Source organism: Pagrus major, chromosome 8 (assembly GCF_040436345.1).
Source record: "Pagrus major chromosome 8, Pma_NU_1.0".
NCBI classification, from domain to species: Eukaryota; Metazoa; Chordata; class Actinopteri; order Spariformes; family Sparidae; genus Pagrus; species Pagrus major.
The window spans coordinates 21,727,658-21,745,052 of NC_133222.1; the positions used below are offsets into that span (position 1 = coordinate 21,727,658).

The 17,395-nt window shown below is 39.7% G+C and overlaps 1 protein-coding gene across 1 annotated transcript; it reads left to right on the top strand.

Moving 5' to 3' along the window:
- The first annotated feature begins 1,926 nt into the window (after positions 1-1,926).
- Positions 1,927-16,912, top strand: tes (testis derived transcript (3 LIM domains)). The gene is made up of 7 exons (XM_073472932.1): positions 1,927-2,114; positions 6,835-6,920; positions 9,577-10,045; positions 11,244-12,005; positions 13,856-14,071; positions 14,185-14,343; positions 15,475-16,912. Exons 1-7 carry the CDS (start codon positions 2,088-2,090, stop codon positions 15,664-15,666), a joined length of 1,911 nt encoding a protein of 636 aa, XP_073329033.1. The 5' UTR covers positions 1,927-2,087; the 3' UTR covers positions 15,667-16,912.
- The last annotated feature ends 483 nt before the right edge of the window (positions 16,913-17,395 follow it).

Genomic DNA, 17,395 nt, shown 5'->3' on the forward strand with positions numbered 1-17,395 from the left:
CACACACAAACTCTCACTCTTTGTGGTTCAAGCTGATAAGGTGGGTTTATTTTTAGGCGTCATTGCACTGTTGTCACACTTGACTTTATAATGTCTGTTGATTCATCTGTCCATTCTCTAAACGCACATATTCATTTTCAGGGCCACATGAGGTAAAATCCCATCTTTTTTTGACTCAGATACTTTCTCCACATTTCAAGTTGCAGGTCACAGTATCTTTGTCATTACAATCCTCCAGCTCCATTACATGATGGAGTTGTGGTAAGTTTTGGATGCTTCAGAGGAAATGACAACATCTCTGGAAATGGGAGAACACAGCTGTCTGAGAGTTTACAGATGTTAAGTAAATGTTGTATTACAGATGTTCATACCAGACAGCAAAGATCAGACATCAAAGTGAAGCAGAGTGTTGCTGAAAAACAGCATCCAAACTCATTCAACCCGGATCCTTGACAGGGAGTGACAGTGTTGTTTCCTTTGAGAAGGCCAGCAGCAGTTCACAGAGGAAGTTGCTAACCACATTGTTTCCTGTCGCTGAGGCGACACTACAGCTGCTTCACAGGAATCATGAAACATCAGATCACAAAACAAACCAGCTGTGGTGTGCGGTTTGTGTGTGCATTCATGTGCGAAGGCGTGTCCCAATATGTGGATCTACTACTGCATTCAAAAAATGAATGATTTTTTAAAACAAAGACAAATTTAACCACATTTATTGACATATTTCTCTTGTTTCTATAACGCACCATCAAAAAACACTAAACATCAATATAAGGGCAATAAAAAGTAAACTTTGGAGGAAAATACAGCTAGTTTAGAATCAGAGCTGCTGCAGGTTGAATCTGTCAAAACACGGTCACATCCTTTGTTATGACAAGAACACGCCCCCTGCTGCTCTCTGATTGGTGCTCTTGCGCCATCGGGCCCGCTATCTCTATTCCTATTGGTCAATATGGTCATCTGTCAAGTGCCGCCTTGAAAATCAATGAAAAGTGAACGGGACCTCCGGAGAAAGAGCCACGTCAAGCTCGAGGGAGGACGTAAAGATGTTCCCGGAAGTGAGGAAACTCGATCTTCTAAATAAAACATTTGAAACCCAAATGACTCCGGATTGTTGGGTCAGCACCTCCCATGGTAGCTTGCTCCGATATGTGTGTATGTGAATGGCAGAATGACAACCCTTTTCGATAAAAAGCAAGGTAGAACTGAAGAAATTATTATGGATCTGCTGCTCAACAAACTAATCTGAAATGTTTTTAGTGGGTTTGACAGAGTTTATTTATCTTTTGGTGGGTTATCTGTGGCTGTGATGTGAAGTATTCGAACATTTAAGTGGATTAAAGTAGAAATATTAAACACTGATCATGTTTGGACTCTGGCTGTGACTTGATTTTCTAGTTTTCGGCAAAACTTTCATTTGTGAGTAGCCTTTTACATAAAGTAGGTGGACAAGAAATATTTCCACAGTCTCTACAGTATTTAAACCTATATACATTGAACTTGTGCATTTTTTCTTTACTTAGTTATGTATTTATTTGCAGTAACAATGAATATGAGTACATTTTGAGACTACCATAGGACGTCCGTACATGCTGTTAATTTAGAAAATGTCTTATTTAAATTTAGCTTGCCTGTGGCTATTTGTCATTTTGCAATTTACTTATTTCAAAAAGCATATTTAACTTGCAATAGCTTGTTTTCTTTAAGTCTACACGTGTGCCTACACAGTCTGTTTGTATCTTATTAATTTTACTTTTGTCTCACATTCAATAATATTCGGTTTTTGATACTTGTTATTCATAATTTGATCGTCTTGGTTCGTCGGTTAATCATTTCCACCGGCTGTACCCGTAGGATTGGTAAACCCCGTGAACGAGGGTTTTATTTTGAAAGCTCGGACCGGAAACCCTTTCGTCCATTCTGTTGGAGTTGACGTCAGTGCGGATCAGGACCTCCGAGGAGAAAGCGGACAGCGAACCGGGTTGTTTCATTATTCCTCCGGTCCGGTTTCTGTTTGTTTTGACAGCTCTTTTAGTTGTTGTTCGCTTCGTCTGGACCGAGTAAACTCCCCGCTGACAGACGCTAAAATGGAGATAGAGAAGGAAGTAAAGAAGGTAAGCTGTCCTCCAGTGTACTCGGACAGACGGGGAACGCCCTGAGAAGGTGTGCCGTCCACGGGGCAGGTGGCGAGAAAAAGTTACAGTAGCACAGCCAGACTTTGTTGTTTACTTGGCACCTTTCATTTCGAGCGTGTTTCAGACATGTTTTTTGCGTTTTCATTGATAAACACTTTAATAAAACGGTATAAATATGTAGCTAACATGACACCAGTAGCTAGTTGAAAGATTTAAACAAGCACTTGTCTGTTGATTTGGTCGCAAAAGTATCTCTGGAGCTGCCTTACTTTCTTAGCAGGAGTACTTCCCGTTAAGAAAGTCAGCGCCAAATTGCGTTTGAAATTTTGACAACATAGTGTCACCCTCTATATCAGCAAAACTAACAAGCTCTGTAACATGTTACCAATTATTTAGCAAAAGAATTGAATATATCACAAAGTTCGGCAAGCATGTTGAGCACGAAACAGGTCTAGTTTATACAGTGTTGATGTTTTAGTAGTCTGTTGGTGTGCATTCAAGCGTTTTTCTCTATATCGACAACAACACTGTTTAAACCTAAAATCATCGTGAGAGTTAAGGGCAAACCAAAGAATAAGTGCTTCTTTTTTGGTCATACAGCTGCCGAATTATAGAGCTTCTCTCAGTAGTTCTTATAAGAATATAAGTTATATATTCCTCATTATGTATTTCAACATTTAGGCAAGAGGATACACACTTAAAGGATTTTGAATTGGAATTTGGTTAAACAAGGGAGAATGAAAGTTATCTAGTCTGCTTTGTGGCTTAAAATGTTATGCTGCAGAAAGTGTTTTTTACTGTTCCAGACATGGATTAGAATAAAATTGGTCGACAGAGTTAGTCCACCGGATGTTAATTTATTTCAGAGAGTTACCTTTAGATGCACATGGTTGCTGGGCACATGTTGCATTCATTGCATTTCTTGTATACATTGGATTCCTTCTGCTAAGTCTGCACATGACCCCGTCACAGTGTAACTAATTGGAAATGTATGCATTGTTGGAATTGGTCAATGTGCACTTCAGTTGGCATCTCAATTGATGTGACACTGGAAATTAGTAGTTCAAAACATCACTTTTGGTGACCTGGGGGCTCTTTTCAGGGGTAATTTTCCCAGCAGGCATTGTTGGTAATCCATGCTGTTAAAAACCTCATCCATGTGATCCATAGGTGATGATGTTCGATGCGTGAGTAGTGAAGCTGCAGCAACAATCACTCAATAAGCTGCAACTTCAGTTTTTCATCACTTTGGCTTCTTGTCTGCTTTGGGGGTCTGTATGTACCAAACAGTTTGTTTCTAGGATAATTCATGTAATTCTTGCTTTACATGCAGAGACAAACAGTTCTAATTAGATGAAGCACATGAAGATGCCCATACTGTGTGTGTGGCATGAAACTAATGGATAGTTTGCTCCCCACAATGTGTACTATTCCAGGATTCACCATTCATTGTGTCTTTCTACAAGGTCATTTGACTCTATTTTTGGCATTTGCCAGCCTGTAATAGAGCCAAAATGTCTTTGTGTGTCTGCAGATCTATTTGCCAGTTGCAGATCAGTTAGACTAAACAAAGTCAACTCAAGTAAAGTGCATCGAACCTTGTGTATACAGTATATACAGTAAGCTGCTGTTGGTAAGTGGGTCTGCGCAGCTGGATGACCCAGACAGACCCAGTTGGACATCTGCTTTTAATCCCTGGAGGAGATAAGCCTGCAGCGGCTGCAAGTCGCCGGGAGTGCCTCAAGCAGTGAGAGGCTGCTGTAATTACCATCAAAATGTAACTGCCCCTTTTAACCTGTGTGTTTTGGTAATATTATGCTCAATTAAGCTCATGTAGTCTTCCAAAAAGAGCGCTGAGGTAATAAATTGCGACTATGAGCACACTGTGCACAGGCTGGCAAATCATCATCACTGCAATTTTGTTAAATTTAAGTTGTTTCTGGTGATCTTCACTCTGAGGCTGTGACCTCATCTTGAGTCACGCTCTTCTCTAAACATCTGAATGGTTGTTGAAGTTGCCATAGGCGAAGATTCTGAGGGAAAATTTGCAACAGAGAAGAATAACGTAATCCTTTGCTCAAATATATTTGTGATTTTTGGCAAGCAGTCACAAAAGTGCAACATGACAAAATCAAAACAGAAAACTGTCTCCAAAGTAACGGCAAGAAGGCGTAAATAAAATGACAGATTAAGATTGATGTTGTTGGATAGCAGAATGTTTTCATCATCTTCACCCCACCCAGTTAATCAAAAAAAGGAAGTTTGGGTCAGAGGAGTGCGTCTTGTTGTTGTGACATGATATACAGTATTGTGAAATGAAACCAAACTTAAAACAACTACTGTGTGAAATGGGAAAGTGCTACTTAAATATAGAAAAGCAGCTTGTAAACTGAAACTAAACTCTGCCTCCTTGAATCTGTCTGTCATCAGATGAAGGCATTTAGCTGCACTGCATTAGAAGAAAAACAATTTCTTATTGATGTAGCAGAAACAGGATGGTGTCGTGAGAGCAGGTGGCCTTCTGAAATTAAAATGGCCCCATAGCCAGTGACTACCACTAGTCATTACAGCTGCCACTGGTCTGCAGCTCAGGCCTGCTGCAGCAAAATGACTCATGAATATGACTCATCGGACCTGAACTGTATACTTTGTGTCTGAACAACCTCTCTGCAGAGTGTTGTCACCAGAATTAATCACCCTACGGGCTTAGTCATAATACAGAGTAAATGCAGTTTATGAAACTGTGTTCCAAAGAAAAGTCACACACACCGAGTGACCTCAGCCAGAGATGGCCCGTCGTCCTCACTATGGCAGAGACAAATATTTAGACTTCCACAAGTAGTGAACACTTAGCTTTGTTCACTTTGAATCCAAACACTTACTTAATTTGAGGTATTCGAGTGATGCTCTCATACAGACAGTCTTAAAATGAACACAGTAGATTCTGTGAAATTGACTGATTACAGACTTTACAAGCAAGATGGAGTACAAGTTTGTAGTTCACAACACTCTGACAAGAGTCAAAGTTTTTAACATAAACAGTCTTTGGTACTGACTGTAATGTTCATTGCACCGAGAATCAAAAACTGTCTTGTACAGAAATTTGGACTTGAATGTCACATACCAAATTGTATTAGAATTTATGCCATTTTTAGACAGTTTTATGTAGACAAAGTGGTTCTTGATGGTGTCTGCTGTGTAGACAGTGTTAACATTTGAACACATTGGCTTCTTTTGTCAAGTAAGACAGAGATAATATACAGTTTTAATATACAATACAGTTTTGTAGAACATCTTTAGATTTTTTCACAGTATTGACAAAAGTTCTGGAATCTGTAAAAAATTCACTCAGTTACCAAAATATTTCATACAAAACCCAGCTCCTCCTTGAATGACAGCTGAAGTGCATGATAGAGCCTTATTAGGAAAAGTATTTGAGAAAAAGAAGAAAGGATAGCCTGGACTTATTTCTACTGATCAGGTGCTTCACATCTATTATAACCCCAAACACATTCCTTTAAAAAAAGGAATGTCTACAGCAACACGCTGTAAGGCAAGGTAAATGTATTTATATAAGCCATTCCACATTAGTGCATTACATAATGCATTAAAATACAGACATACAAAAAACAGCATTAGAGATTAAAACATATAGAAAGGGATATAATCCATTTTAAAGAAATTAGTTAAAAACTAAGAAAGAAATAAATTGCTCATGATGAAAGTGGATAATTGTATGTGCTTAGGGTTCAGTCAAAGACTTTAACAGGATTTACTTATTACTTCACTGCGGAAGTAATATTTTTTCTATTACTTTTTTGCTTCCAAGGCCAGTTTGTCAATCTTTCATTCCACAGCTAAACTAAACATTTACTTCTACACTTATATTTGTGCTGCCTGCAAAAGCGAAAGTTAAGAATCTTGTGAATTTTATCTGGGCTTCACTGAGATTCACTGATGTGTTTTCCACTTTAATGATCAGGACAAATCGTGCTGCTAAACTCCATAATTCTGCTGCTTAATGGCTCCCAGTGGGAGAAAGTCTCGCTCCTCTGGAAGGTGTAATGGAAGCGGAAACTTTGGCACCATGGCCGTTAACACGGGAGTCACTGTCTGCATTCCTCAGTACTGAGTGTCTTTTGGGTCAAAAACATGTCTCTGACAAAAGGGGTGCCTGCTGGGGACCCACACAGCTTCCATCAACAGTGAATAGCTGACCATATATGGTCATAAACAGCGGTAATGGCTGATGGTGGACATGAGCATTGTGTGTCACTGAGGTCAGGGACAAAGATGCAGATGTTAGGGAGAGTTAGAGGGATTCAATTCCTGAATTCAATTTAGGAGAAATGTTGCTCAAATATGACTGGTGTCTCTTAAAAACTGATTTTTTTTTTCCCCCAGTACTTTTGTTATAATGTCATTAAACATAAGTCTATCCATCCGGCTGTGACTTGTCCCTTCCAGATTTCAGTCCAGTGTCTGAGTCCCCTGAGAATCCCCAATCTGCTGTTGGTCCATTGTTGGTCCACCAAAACATCTTGTTAATTATTTTATAATTCCTCCAAGAGCAAATAATAGCTTCTTGAAAGTTGGAATGCTCTGCCCTAGGGAAGCTCAGCAATCCCTTTCAGTGGTTGAGCAGTCAAAACAAAACTTAGATAGCAATTGTAATCTCCCTGTTTTGCTGTGTTTACAGATGACCCTCGGGCACGAGTTTGGCGCTGGAGCGGCCTGTTTGAAATGCAAAGACAAGTGCGAGGGCTTCGAGCTGCATTTCTGGAGGTTTGTACAGTTTCAGTCAATCAACATGGAACCATCACAGAGACAAGTTTGACAGTGGCATGTCGGTCTCAGTATACTGGCATCCTGTGTAGACCAGAGACATCTGGGTAATTAAAGTAAATGAGCACTGAACACACAAATGGAGTTGCTTCGTGGCCCACAATAGAAAACTGTTTTTATTGGGCAGCTGCCAATTAAGTAAGAATATAATTATGAAGCAGGAAATTTAATAAAGATATGCTTATTTAGTACATTGTTCATGGAATAATACAAGAACAGCAATTAGAATGTCTGCTCAGGGACCTGAGTGGTCAATAACATCACTTTGCTTAATTAAAAATACACTGAGAGCAGCAGGAGTCGTGGCCCAAGAGGAACATGCTGTTCCTGAGTACAACTGCTTTTCATGTTCGTCTTTGAACACAAGAGTCCAACGTCCCATCAGCTTATTGTCAACAAAAACGATGGAGAGAGGGGAAATATCAGGCCCTTGTGGAGCCCACTAGGTGCCTCAAGTCCAGATTCAATAAATTAATTGTAACTAGAGGCTGAGAATTTCCTCTAAGCCATGCCTCTACAAAGATGCACATTAGTTATAGTTTAGACACTGTTCTTTCAGAAAAAAACATGTGGGACAGTGTACGAGCAGCCTACTACCCAGGGTTCTGTGTTTTGCTTCCCTTTGTCTGTTTATTTGGCCCAATGGCTCATGAAATACTGCTCTGTCTGGACAATCATCCATACTTGGCTAGTTTTCCTGAAGACAACACCAGGTGCCCTGATGCCCACCACAGCACTGGCACAAAGACCCACCAAGGGGCAGTGCTGTTGCTTCTTATTGTGTCTGACATTCAGCAAGGAATGTTGGACTGTTGTTAGTTTTATGGTCAGACAGTGGACTTACTTAGAAAACCATGTCGAATCACTAGAGATCTACAGTATTTGACTGTATATACTCTAGTGTAAATGAATACAGTATATAGACCTCATTTGCATGCTGAACACATGTAATGTTTTTTCCACGTAGTTTAAGGCTTCGCTCAACTCCAAAACTTAAAAGATATGAGAAAAATGTCACATATTTGGTGGTTTAAACTTCTTAAATGTTTTTCTTAAAATTTGCTGCTTTTCTTTATCATTTATGATAGTAAATGGGATTTGGGGTTTGAACTGTTGGTTGGCTCTGAGAAATTGTGATGATCATTTTTCACAATTTTATAGATTAAAAAATGAATCAATTAATATTGAAAATAATCAGCAGATCAATTGATTCTGAAAATGAGCGTTAGCCGTAAGAGCTATTTTTTATGAGAGGGTCTCTGTTTTGTCTCATGAAAGAAGACTGCAAGTTACTGAAGTAAACATGGATGTTAACAATTCTACATTTAAAATTAAAAAAATGTAAAAGTAAATGTTTTAGGTTATGTTCTTTATGTAAAAGTTATTTATATCCTTAAGATAAAGACCTTTTATTGATCCCCTGTAGGAGAAATTAAATTTGGCACAGCAGCAAAATGGAACAAACAGGGAACAAACAGGGTGCAAACAATACAAAACAAATCAAAAAGTATGAGGTAGGAGTTGACTTGGAGAAATATAGAATAGAATAAAAACCAAATAATATAAAATATTAAAATAAATAAAGAGAAAGATACTTGTGCAACGTTCATGTTAATGTGCAAAAAATTCCTTAGATAAACATACAGTAGATTACAACATTTTTTATTTACAAGAATACTGCACAGGGCCCCTTTTTAACATCACCAGAATGTAAGGTAAGGAAAGGCAAGGTCACTGAAAGAGAATGTAGAGAATTATCTTCAGTATCTCACAGGCACTTTATATAAAAAATGTTTTTTCTTCAGCTTTTACCAAACAGAGTCAGGCACCATTTCAAAGTGAGCATATTCCACAGTTTACAAGATGTTTCCAGAATATAAATGCTGTCATCATTGCTGTTTGTTCTCACCCATAAGAATCAAACTCGGTTTAAACAGCTTGACACGGTTGAGAGAAACCCGTGGGCCAGGTCATGCTGAAGCATGCCTAGAAGTCATAAATGATGTCCCAGATGCTCTACAAATATGAAGCACGTTGTGTTGAGGCATGTGAAAAGTGCAGATATTTAAACACTGAGCCTGTTGTATTGCCATAGCAAAGTTGTAGCAGATTATAATTGTTCTAGTAAGAAAAATCCAAAAAGAAAGCATGTTTGTTTAAAAAATAAAAGAGATTATATATAAGAGATTAGAGACATACTCAAGACATTTCCACAGTGATAGAGTTATGCTGTGCGTGTATGTGACATGTAGAATGTGCAATCACAAAAATAAACTTTTAATTCCACATTAAATCAAACACATAGACAGTAAAATAAATGGACAGAGCTTCCATGTCTGATATGTGAAGCCAGTGTGGAAGTGCCTTAAACCTGCATTTTTTCTACTGGAAAGCAGGGGGCGACTCTGACAAGATGTAAGCTTTGAGGACATTACTCTACTTCTCACTTGATTAATTACCTCAGTAAACAGTTTCCTAATGAGTTCATGGTCTCAATTGCTAGTTTCAAGTCCTCTTCAATACAGCATGATGTTCGTTTGGTAAATCAGAGCAAAACAAACAGTTGTTATATGAGTTTTCCTCTCCCTCTCTGCAGAAAAATCTGCCGAAACTGTAAATGTGGTCTCACAGAGCACAACGTGCAGATGAACTCAGAGGAGAACAAGAAGGTAGGCAAGCTGTTCGAGGACACCAAGTACACCGGCCTCATCGCCAAGCTGAAGAAGGATGGCATCCCCAGCTACAAGGGCAACATGATGACCATCACTCTGCCGAGCCCTGCCACTGCCTACGTTGTACCACCAAGTGCTTCTTCCACTGTGGTGCCCCCCTCTGCCACAGCTGGTTATGTACAGCCTGCAGGTGCAGGAGCTGCTTCAGGTACAGCACCCAGAAGCACTCCGGCTCAGGTTCAGCCCGTACCAGCCAGCATCACACCTACCAAGGCGAACAAAGTGCCAGTTGCTGTCAGCGCCACAGCTGCCAATATAGTTCCAGTCCCTAAAGATGTGCCAATGAAGTCTGTCACCTATGAATGGGCACCACCAGTAGCCAATAAGTATGTGGTAAGTGTTCTACAGTAACTAGTGCTAAAAGTATTGTAACAGAGAAAGTTTTGATTATGGATTAATTGTTTAACTCACTGATTAAGCAAAAAGGGTTCAAGTTTCTCAAATGTAATGATTTGCTGCTTTTGTCTGTTTTATTATCATTGTAAATTGAACATCCTCAGGTTTTAGACTGTTGGTCGGACAATTTGGAATTAATATGTAACCTAGGCTAAATAATTAATTTACAAAAATAAATATTACAGTTTAATGGATAATAAAATCATTTTTTATCCATCAAATATATTTTTTTGTATATTATGTGACAACGAGGAACTGGTTAGTGGACTATAAATCACCTATGGGTTGAATCAAATGCCAAGATTTTTGGAGGATGCAGTTTTAATCACCCAAAAAGTAACTTTTGCCTTTTTTTTTTTAACATCCTCACTTTTTCCTGAAAAGCATAAGCTGGCTCTCTGCTGTGACTATACAAGTGATATCATGTTGGTGTTTGTTCTATTTAAAGGCTTTGTAATCAATTATGCATTGCCTTTGTTTAGTCATGTCAGTGTGACACACACCGTGGCAAAATAGTGTGTATTTAGCATGTATTCTCCAGTGGCTTTTAACCTGATTCAGCTGTTCAAAAAAGACTGAGACTGTTCAATGACAGCTAGTTTTGTACAGGACATTAAGGTGACAGATAAATTTCATTGCTGTCTATGAAACAACTGCTTTTTCTTATGAAGTTTACAAGTTTCTCCGGTGATAATAAGGTTTTAGAACACTTTAAGAAACTTTAGGGATTCTAATTAAAGCCTTTGTCCACAAGAGGTCCAAATAACAGTCAATGTAGTCCATATATATCTTAATAATATAGTAATATTAATAAATAATAATTAAAAGAGGGGATGTAGGGATGTTTCACATTTCAATCATCTCCTGCTTGAACCACCGGAACTTTAAATCTCTGGTTGTAAGCCATGTATCTGATTGTTTAGTCTACTACTGTATCTGAAGACCCTTCTTTTGCATGTCTATCTCACCACAAGCCTCTGTTTCAGAAGTCTTTTTTCAAGAATGTCCCCTTCCTCTCTCTGTGATTGGTCCCTAACTTCTCTCTGTGCACTTTTCTCATGTCTGTCCTTCACACAATCTTTCTTTATCCTTTTTGAGCTAAACCGTGTCGTCTTATTTGTCCTCTGACTTGCAGGCGGTGCGTTACATTGAGCTGCTCCCACCAGAAAAACGGCCGGTGGCCGGTACAGAGGGAGCTGCTTACCGTCGGCAGCAGATGGCCCGCCAGCTGCCTGAACACGACCAGGACCCATCCAAGTGCCACGAGCTTAGCCCTGCTGAGGTCAAGCTAATGCAGCAGTTCGTCCGCAAGTACAAGGATGAGGCCCTGGGAGTTGGAGATGTTATGCTGCCTGAAGAGATGGCTCTGGTTCGGGCAGGAGAACATGGTGGAGCTGGTGTTGGGGCTGGCGGTGCACCTGGTGCTGCAGGGGCAGGGGTTGGACCTGGGGTTGGTACACCGGGAGCTAGTGCTGGAGCTGGTGGTGGAGCAGGAGGGGCTGGGTTCAGACCAGGAGTTGGTGGTGCTGGGGTTGGAGCTGGAGCTGGTTCTGGCTTTGGACCTGGAGTAGGGGGTAGTGGAGTTGGAGCTGGACCTGGTGGTGCTGGGGTTGGAGCTGGGGCTAGAGCTGGAGCTGGTTCTGGAGCAGGGGGTAGCGGAGCTGGAGCTGGACCTGGACCTGGTGGTGCTGGGGTTGGAGCTGGTGCTGGTTCTGGTTTTGGACCTGGAGCAGCAGGTATTGGAGCTGGACCTGGTGGTGCTGGGCCACTCTCAGGTCCAGGGGTTGGACAGTTGGCTGGTTTTGGGCCAGCTGGAGGAGCCATGGGTACCACTGCCACTGCTGGAGCCATGGGCGTCCCTGGAGCTCAGCAAGCTGGACTCCCACAGCAGAACTTTGTAAGCAGTATTTTTTAAATCTGTTATCAGTCTGTCACTTTCTCGTTCATCTACACTATACAAGCATTTTGATTATCGCCATATTAGAAAGGATATTTTCTATTTTCTATACTAATATGGTTAATGTATGCAAGGAAAGAATCGCAAGAACACAGTAGTATGTTGTGGCTACAGTTTAGTCGGCAGCAGGTTCAAAGTTAAGACAGAACCGCCCTCAGGTTCAAGTTCCCATAACAGCAGGCATCCAGTCTGCAGAAGTGTCCTTGTACAGCCGCAGTTAATCACTCCTTCCACCAGGGGGTACTATACAGTAGCTTACTCTAAAAATAAAATAAAAGATAATAAATCGGTGCAATATTGGCTGAAATTGTAGGCTGTTTGCAACTTTTTGCACTAACAAAGTAAAGAACAATACTTTGTTACTGCTCAGCTTTGGCAGCAATCTGCACCAGTTTCAGTCAAGACTGTTCCTGTTCTTCCACCAAGCAAGACATGATTGCACAACATTTTGCTTTAATGCGGGTAACAGGATACTGCTGCCGGTTCTCAACCAGTTTGGCTTGTGAACCCTTAAAATTAAGCACTTGCAGCACCTCATCACAGAATATATATCCACATAAGAGTGTTTTTTTTTTTTTACCCAGACTGTTTCATTTTTTGACGGACTTTAAAAGTTTGAAAATAGAGTAAATTAATGTAGCAGGACTATGATTTACTAATTTCTTAGCATTAATCATCTCTACAAATCGACCGATACAATGATACCTAAAATGTGGTTATCAAACATGTTACAAAAATGTGCAATGGCAGTAGATTTGACAGTTTTGACAATAAACTGTATTGTCCAAAATAACATCATGTAAGCACTACGGAGTCCATATTTCAGGTCAAATCCATATATATTTGATCCATGTACAGCTTGATGAGTAAGGTACAGTAATTTAGTATCATTTACCCTGTTTTCTCCAGTGCATTAGTCCGTCATAAAACGCTGTTATTCCCAGACAGGACACTAGGTGGAGCCATAAGACCAACTCTGACTCAGTCTTCCCCATTCAATATGATGGATAGTGATTTAATTCTCAGTGAGTCATGAGTCACAGCTAGAGTTTTTTGAAAATCTCATCATCACCATGTGCAGTCAGTTAATTCTTGCTGTGGAGTCTTGTGATTTATTCCTGCTGTTAGTTCTATTGTTACTCATGAATTAAGGAGATTTGATATTGAAACAAGAAGCAGCAGTGATTATGGAAGAGTAACTGTGGTAAAGTGAGGGCTCTTCCTGTATTTTTCTCCATGTTACTGCTTTCTCTCTCTTCTATTACAAACTCCTTGTCTTTTTCATGTTCTTATGATGTTTTAATATTCTCATAACTCTCCAAGGTTTATCCTCCCTAGTTCTGCACAGTATCCGTGACTGTTCAACACGCTGTTCTTTGAAAGGCAGGGAGTGTCGTAATGACTTTGTGTTTACTTACCTCTACCTTCACTTCAACTCACCTCACCTCATCTTAACTGACAACACCAGGGTCAGGTCACAGTGCCCATGCATCTGTGTTATAAAGGGGAATTCCCTCAATTTTCTGCCTGTGAAATGTGTCATTCAGAGAGTACTGTGTTTTTCAGCTTAAATGTTATCTTTGTTCGATCAAAGGAGACCTGACCTGATTTTGACTCAAAGGGAAGAATATTACCCTCTGTGTAAACTAATTGAGAAGTATTTGAAGAACATAATTGTTGGATTGAACCAAAGCAGCTGTAAGAAATCATATCAGGACAGTTCTGACACAGTTTTGTTTGGAAATAAAATCCAAATCCACCACCAACCATCTCTCTTCTTTCTCTTCAAGTCGTGCCATCACTGCCAGCAGCCGATGAAAATGGGCGAGCCTGCTGTCTACGCTGAGCGGCCCGGTTATGACAAGATGTGGCACCCAGCATGCTTCGTGTGCTGTACCTGCACTGAACTACTGGTGGACATGATCTACTTCTGGAAGAAAGGCAAGCTTTACTGTGGACGCCACTACGGAGACAGTGAGAAGCCACGCTGCGGAGGCTGTGATGAGGTGAGAGAGAATATCTCAATTCTTTGAAAAGTATTTTGGAAGTTTTTAATTAAAATTTTCTTTGAGGTTGGTAGCACTATTTAATCTACATTTTAATACTTGTCTGTCTACAGCTGATCTTCAGTAATGAGTACACTCAGGCTGAGGGTCAGAACTGGCATCTGAAGCACTTCTGCTGCTTTGAGTGTGATTGCATCCTTGCTGGAGAGACGTACGTCATGGAGAATGACAAGCCTGTCTGCAAGCCGTGCTACATGAATAACTACGCTGTGGTAAGACAGACTCTTTCTCTGGGTTTGTTTAAATAGTTGAAATTTTAGTATTTGTTTGCTGGAAGCTTTTATACAAAGCACAATTTAGATCTCTGAGTGAAGGCATTTTTGGTTTAAGTGGCTCTAATTAGGATCATTCCCCCAACCATAGAAATGCAAGTCCTGTTCAGACCTACAAGCAAGTTTAACAAAAACGGCAAATCAAAGTGCTTTATGTAAGACATACTGTAAAAAGGTATCAAGAAAAGAAACACAAGGCAGCATAAAAGCCAATATAAAAAGATTTACATTTAAATATGATTTTAAAAAAGAGTAAAGTAGAATGTAACATACAAATAAGCTAAAACAGGAGGATAAAAATTACACTACAAGATATGACCTGCTGGTGAGCAGAAAATGATTAACCCCTGATTTAAAAGAACTGAGGGTTCTCTTGAGATCTCAAGATTTCCAGCAAGAAATCTGCCTCTTCATATTTAGTTTTGACTAAGGGACATTATGCAGACATCTCTCAGACCAACTGAGAGGTGTGGATTGTTCTCAATGTAGCAGATCAGAGGTGTATTTAGGCTCTATTCCATTCAGTGCTTTATTAACCAGAAGTACTATTTTAAAGTCAGTTCTTTGACAAACAGGAAGCCAGTGTAAAGATTTGAGAACTGGAGTGACAGGACCTGTAAAGCATTACAGTAATTGAACCTACTCAAGATGAAATAAAACCACCATGACGGTTTTCTAAATCCGATATAAAATAAATATTGTAGGTCATTAATTTGGTCTAAAAGGGTCTCACACAGGTTGAACAACAGATATCTATTTAAAACTAACATAAGAGACGGATTGTAAATGAACCCTTGCAACCCAAAGTCAAGAATGTGAAGCACTCGGCAGGTGTTTACATGATTTATCTGACATAATCCCCCGCAAGCCTAATACTTGCTTTCACTTCTGACTGTGTCATTAGAAATGTTAAGAGCCATAGTGTAGTTTTACGGAATTTTTATTCAGCAGTGCTGAGAAAATGGCAAAAGAATAAATGCAAAGTTAACAATAACAATATTAAAATGAATATAGAAAAATGTTAAAAACTGACTGTGTATATTGACATTATTATATCCTCCCTCATCCCAGAAATGCTCATCCTGCCAGGGTGCAGTAGAGCCCGAGGCCCAGAGGGTTTCCTACGGCGAGCACCACTGGCACGCCGAGCCGCAGTGCTTCAAGTGCTCCGGATGCTCCAAGTGCCTGATCGGCCAGCGCTTCATGGCAGTGCAAAACTTCCTCTTCTGCTCTGTGGAGTGCAAGAAGAAAACCACGGCTTAGAGGGCCAAAACAAGTCCCTCCGTCTTCTCCACAACCACTTGTGAAACCAGGACAGATTGAGCTTAGACCAGAACCAGAGCAGGGAAAACAAACACTGGTGCAGCTGGATCAGGGCAGAGATCATGCACTGTGGTGTGCCTGATACATCTAATATTGAGATGTACAATAATAGTCAGTCCATTTGTGTTTGGGCGCTCTTTTCTTACTACCAATGATGAAACACAGTATTGATAAATCTCAGCTAGACACCTGAACTTCTATCTTCTAGTTTGTCCTCTGCCTTAAAATCAGCTGTCTTCTTTCAATACTGTTCTTTTCTTACTGATGAGATTAATTTTGTGTTTGTTGGAGGTTGCAGTCCAGTTTTCTGTTTTTTTTTTAACTTTAAACCTGTGTCTTACAGTATTAGCGCTGTTATTTGACCTGTGACTGTTGATTGAAAGTGCCACCTTGTACTGCTTCCTTCATACTACTGATATTCACTCTTCTCTATGCAGCAGTATGATGAGCAATATCAGCCAGGTTTGGGGTTGATCTGCTTCCAGTACACTATATTCCAGATCAAACTACAATCAGTAATATTATTTGCGATCAAAATCATTATGCAGCAGTTTTTTTCTTTCTTTATTTGGCTACAGGCCACCACCTACTGTAGTTGTATGAGTAGTATTTTCAGTGTATTTAGGGGAACAAAACAATGTGAAAAGCTTCCAGTTTATACCACCAGTTACCAGTTAAAAAGTACACCTGTACAAACTATTGCTATCCAAAGATGAGCCCTGCAGTTAAGTTGTGGTGTATTGACAAGAATATGATGGATTTTTTTCTAATATTGTCCCTCATGTGTATGTTAAGAGGATCCACTGTAAAATGATAGATTTGATTATTAAAAGCAATATAAAAAATAAATATATTCAGTATAAATCAAAGGGGAAAAAGCTGAATAAAAACTAATAATGGAGTGCAGAAAACATCTCCCTCTGTATTAACTTAAGAATTGGCAGAGAAATTAACACATAGAAGCAAGTTTTCATCCAAGTCTTCTTAGATCATCCACTGGGCTCCCGATGGACATAAACACTGTAAAGTTGTTGTATAGGAATAATGGCAGTTTTGCCACAGTTACCAAGAACTTTAATTCAGGAAAAACACTGGAAATAGCTTCACATAAAACTGTTTTGCTTCAGTCATTTGTTTTATGTGCCATGTACTTTCCTGTCCAAGCAATAAACTGCACTTTAAATGATCTTTTTCCCATTAATTGACTAAAACTAACTGAGAGTCAGCTAAATCCCCAACATACAGTATTATGCAGCTGAGTTTTTCACTGCTAATTAAAGCCCCTCATGGTCCACCTACCACAGGTGTTCACTGTGTATGTACAGACAGCTTGATTGACATCTCTCTCACTTGCCTGGCAAGTTTTTTTTTAATTATATTTATTTATTTTATTTTTGTGCACCCCTTTGCAACAGCAGAACCTCCTTACAGGTCTCGTGGACTCAGGTCTGATGCAGCCAGTGAAATCAACATCCAGTCATGTAGAAAATCATTAAAATGTAACATTTTTCACAACAGACATTCTGACTTGCCTTAACCAGAAAAGCACATGTGAAACTAATAACATTAATGATGTCCCCATTAAAAGTCCCGGTGACCCCTACTGTGAGCCAGTATGCATAGTACCGGGACACTAGAACAGTCTTCCTTAAATTGAATGCAGCCATTG

Excerpts from the sequence above, each read along its gene's own strand:
- tes (XM_073472932.1), top strand. The coding sequence starts at position 2,088 with ATGGAGATAGAGAAGGAAGTAAAGAAG. Across the intron at positions 12,006-13,855 it reads GACTCCCACAGCAGAACTTT|TCGTGCCATCACTGCCAGCA; the intron begins GTAAGCAGTATT and ends TTTCTCTTCAAG. Across the intron at positions 14,072-14,184 it reads GCTGCGGAGGCTGTGATGAG|CTGATCTTCAGTAATGAGTA; the intron begins GTGAGAGAGAAT and ends GTCTGTCTACAG.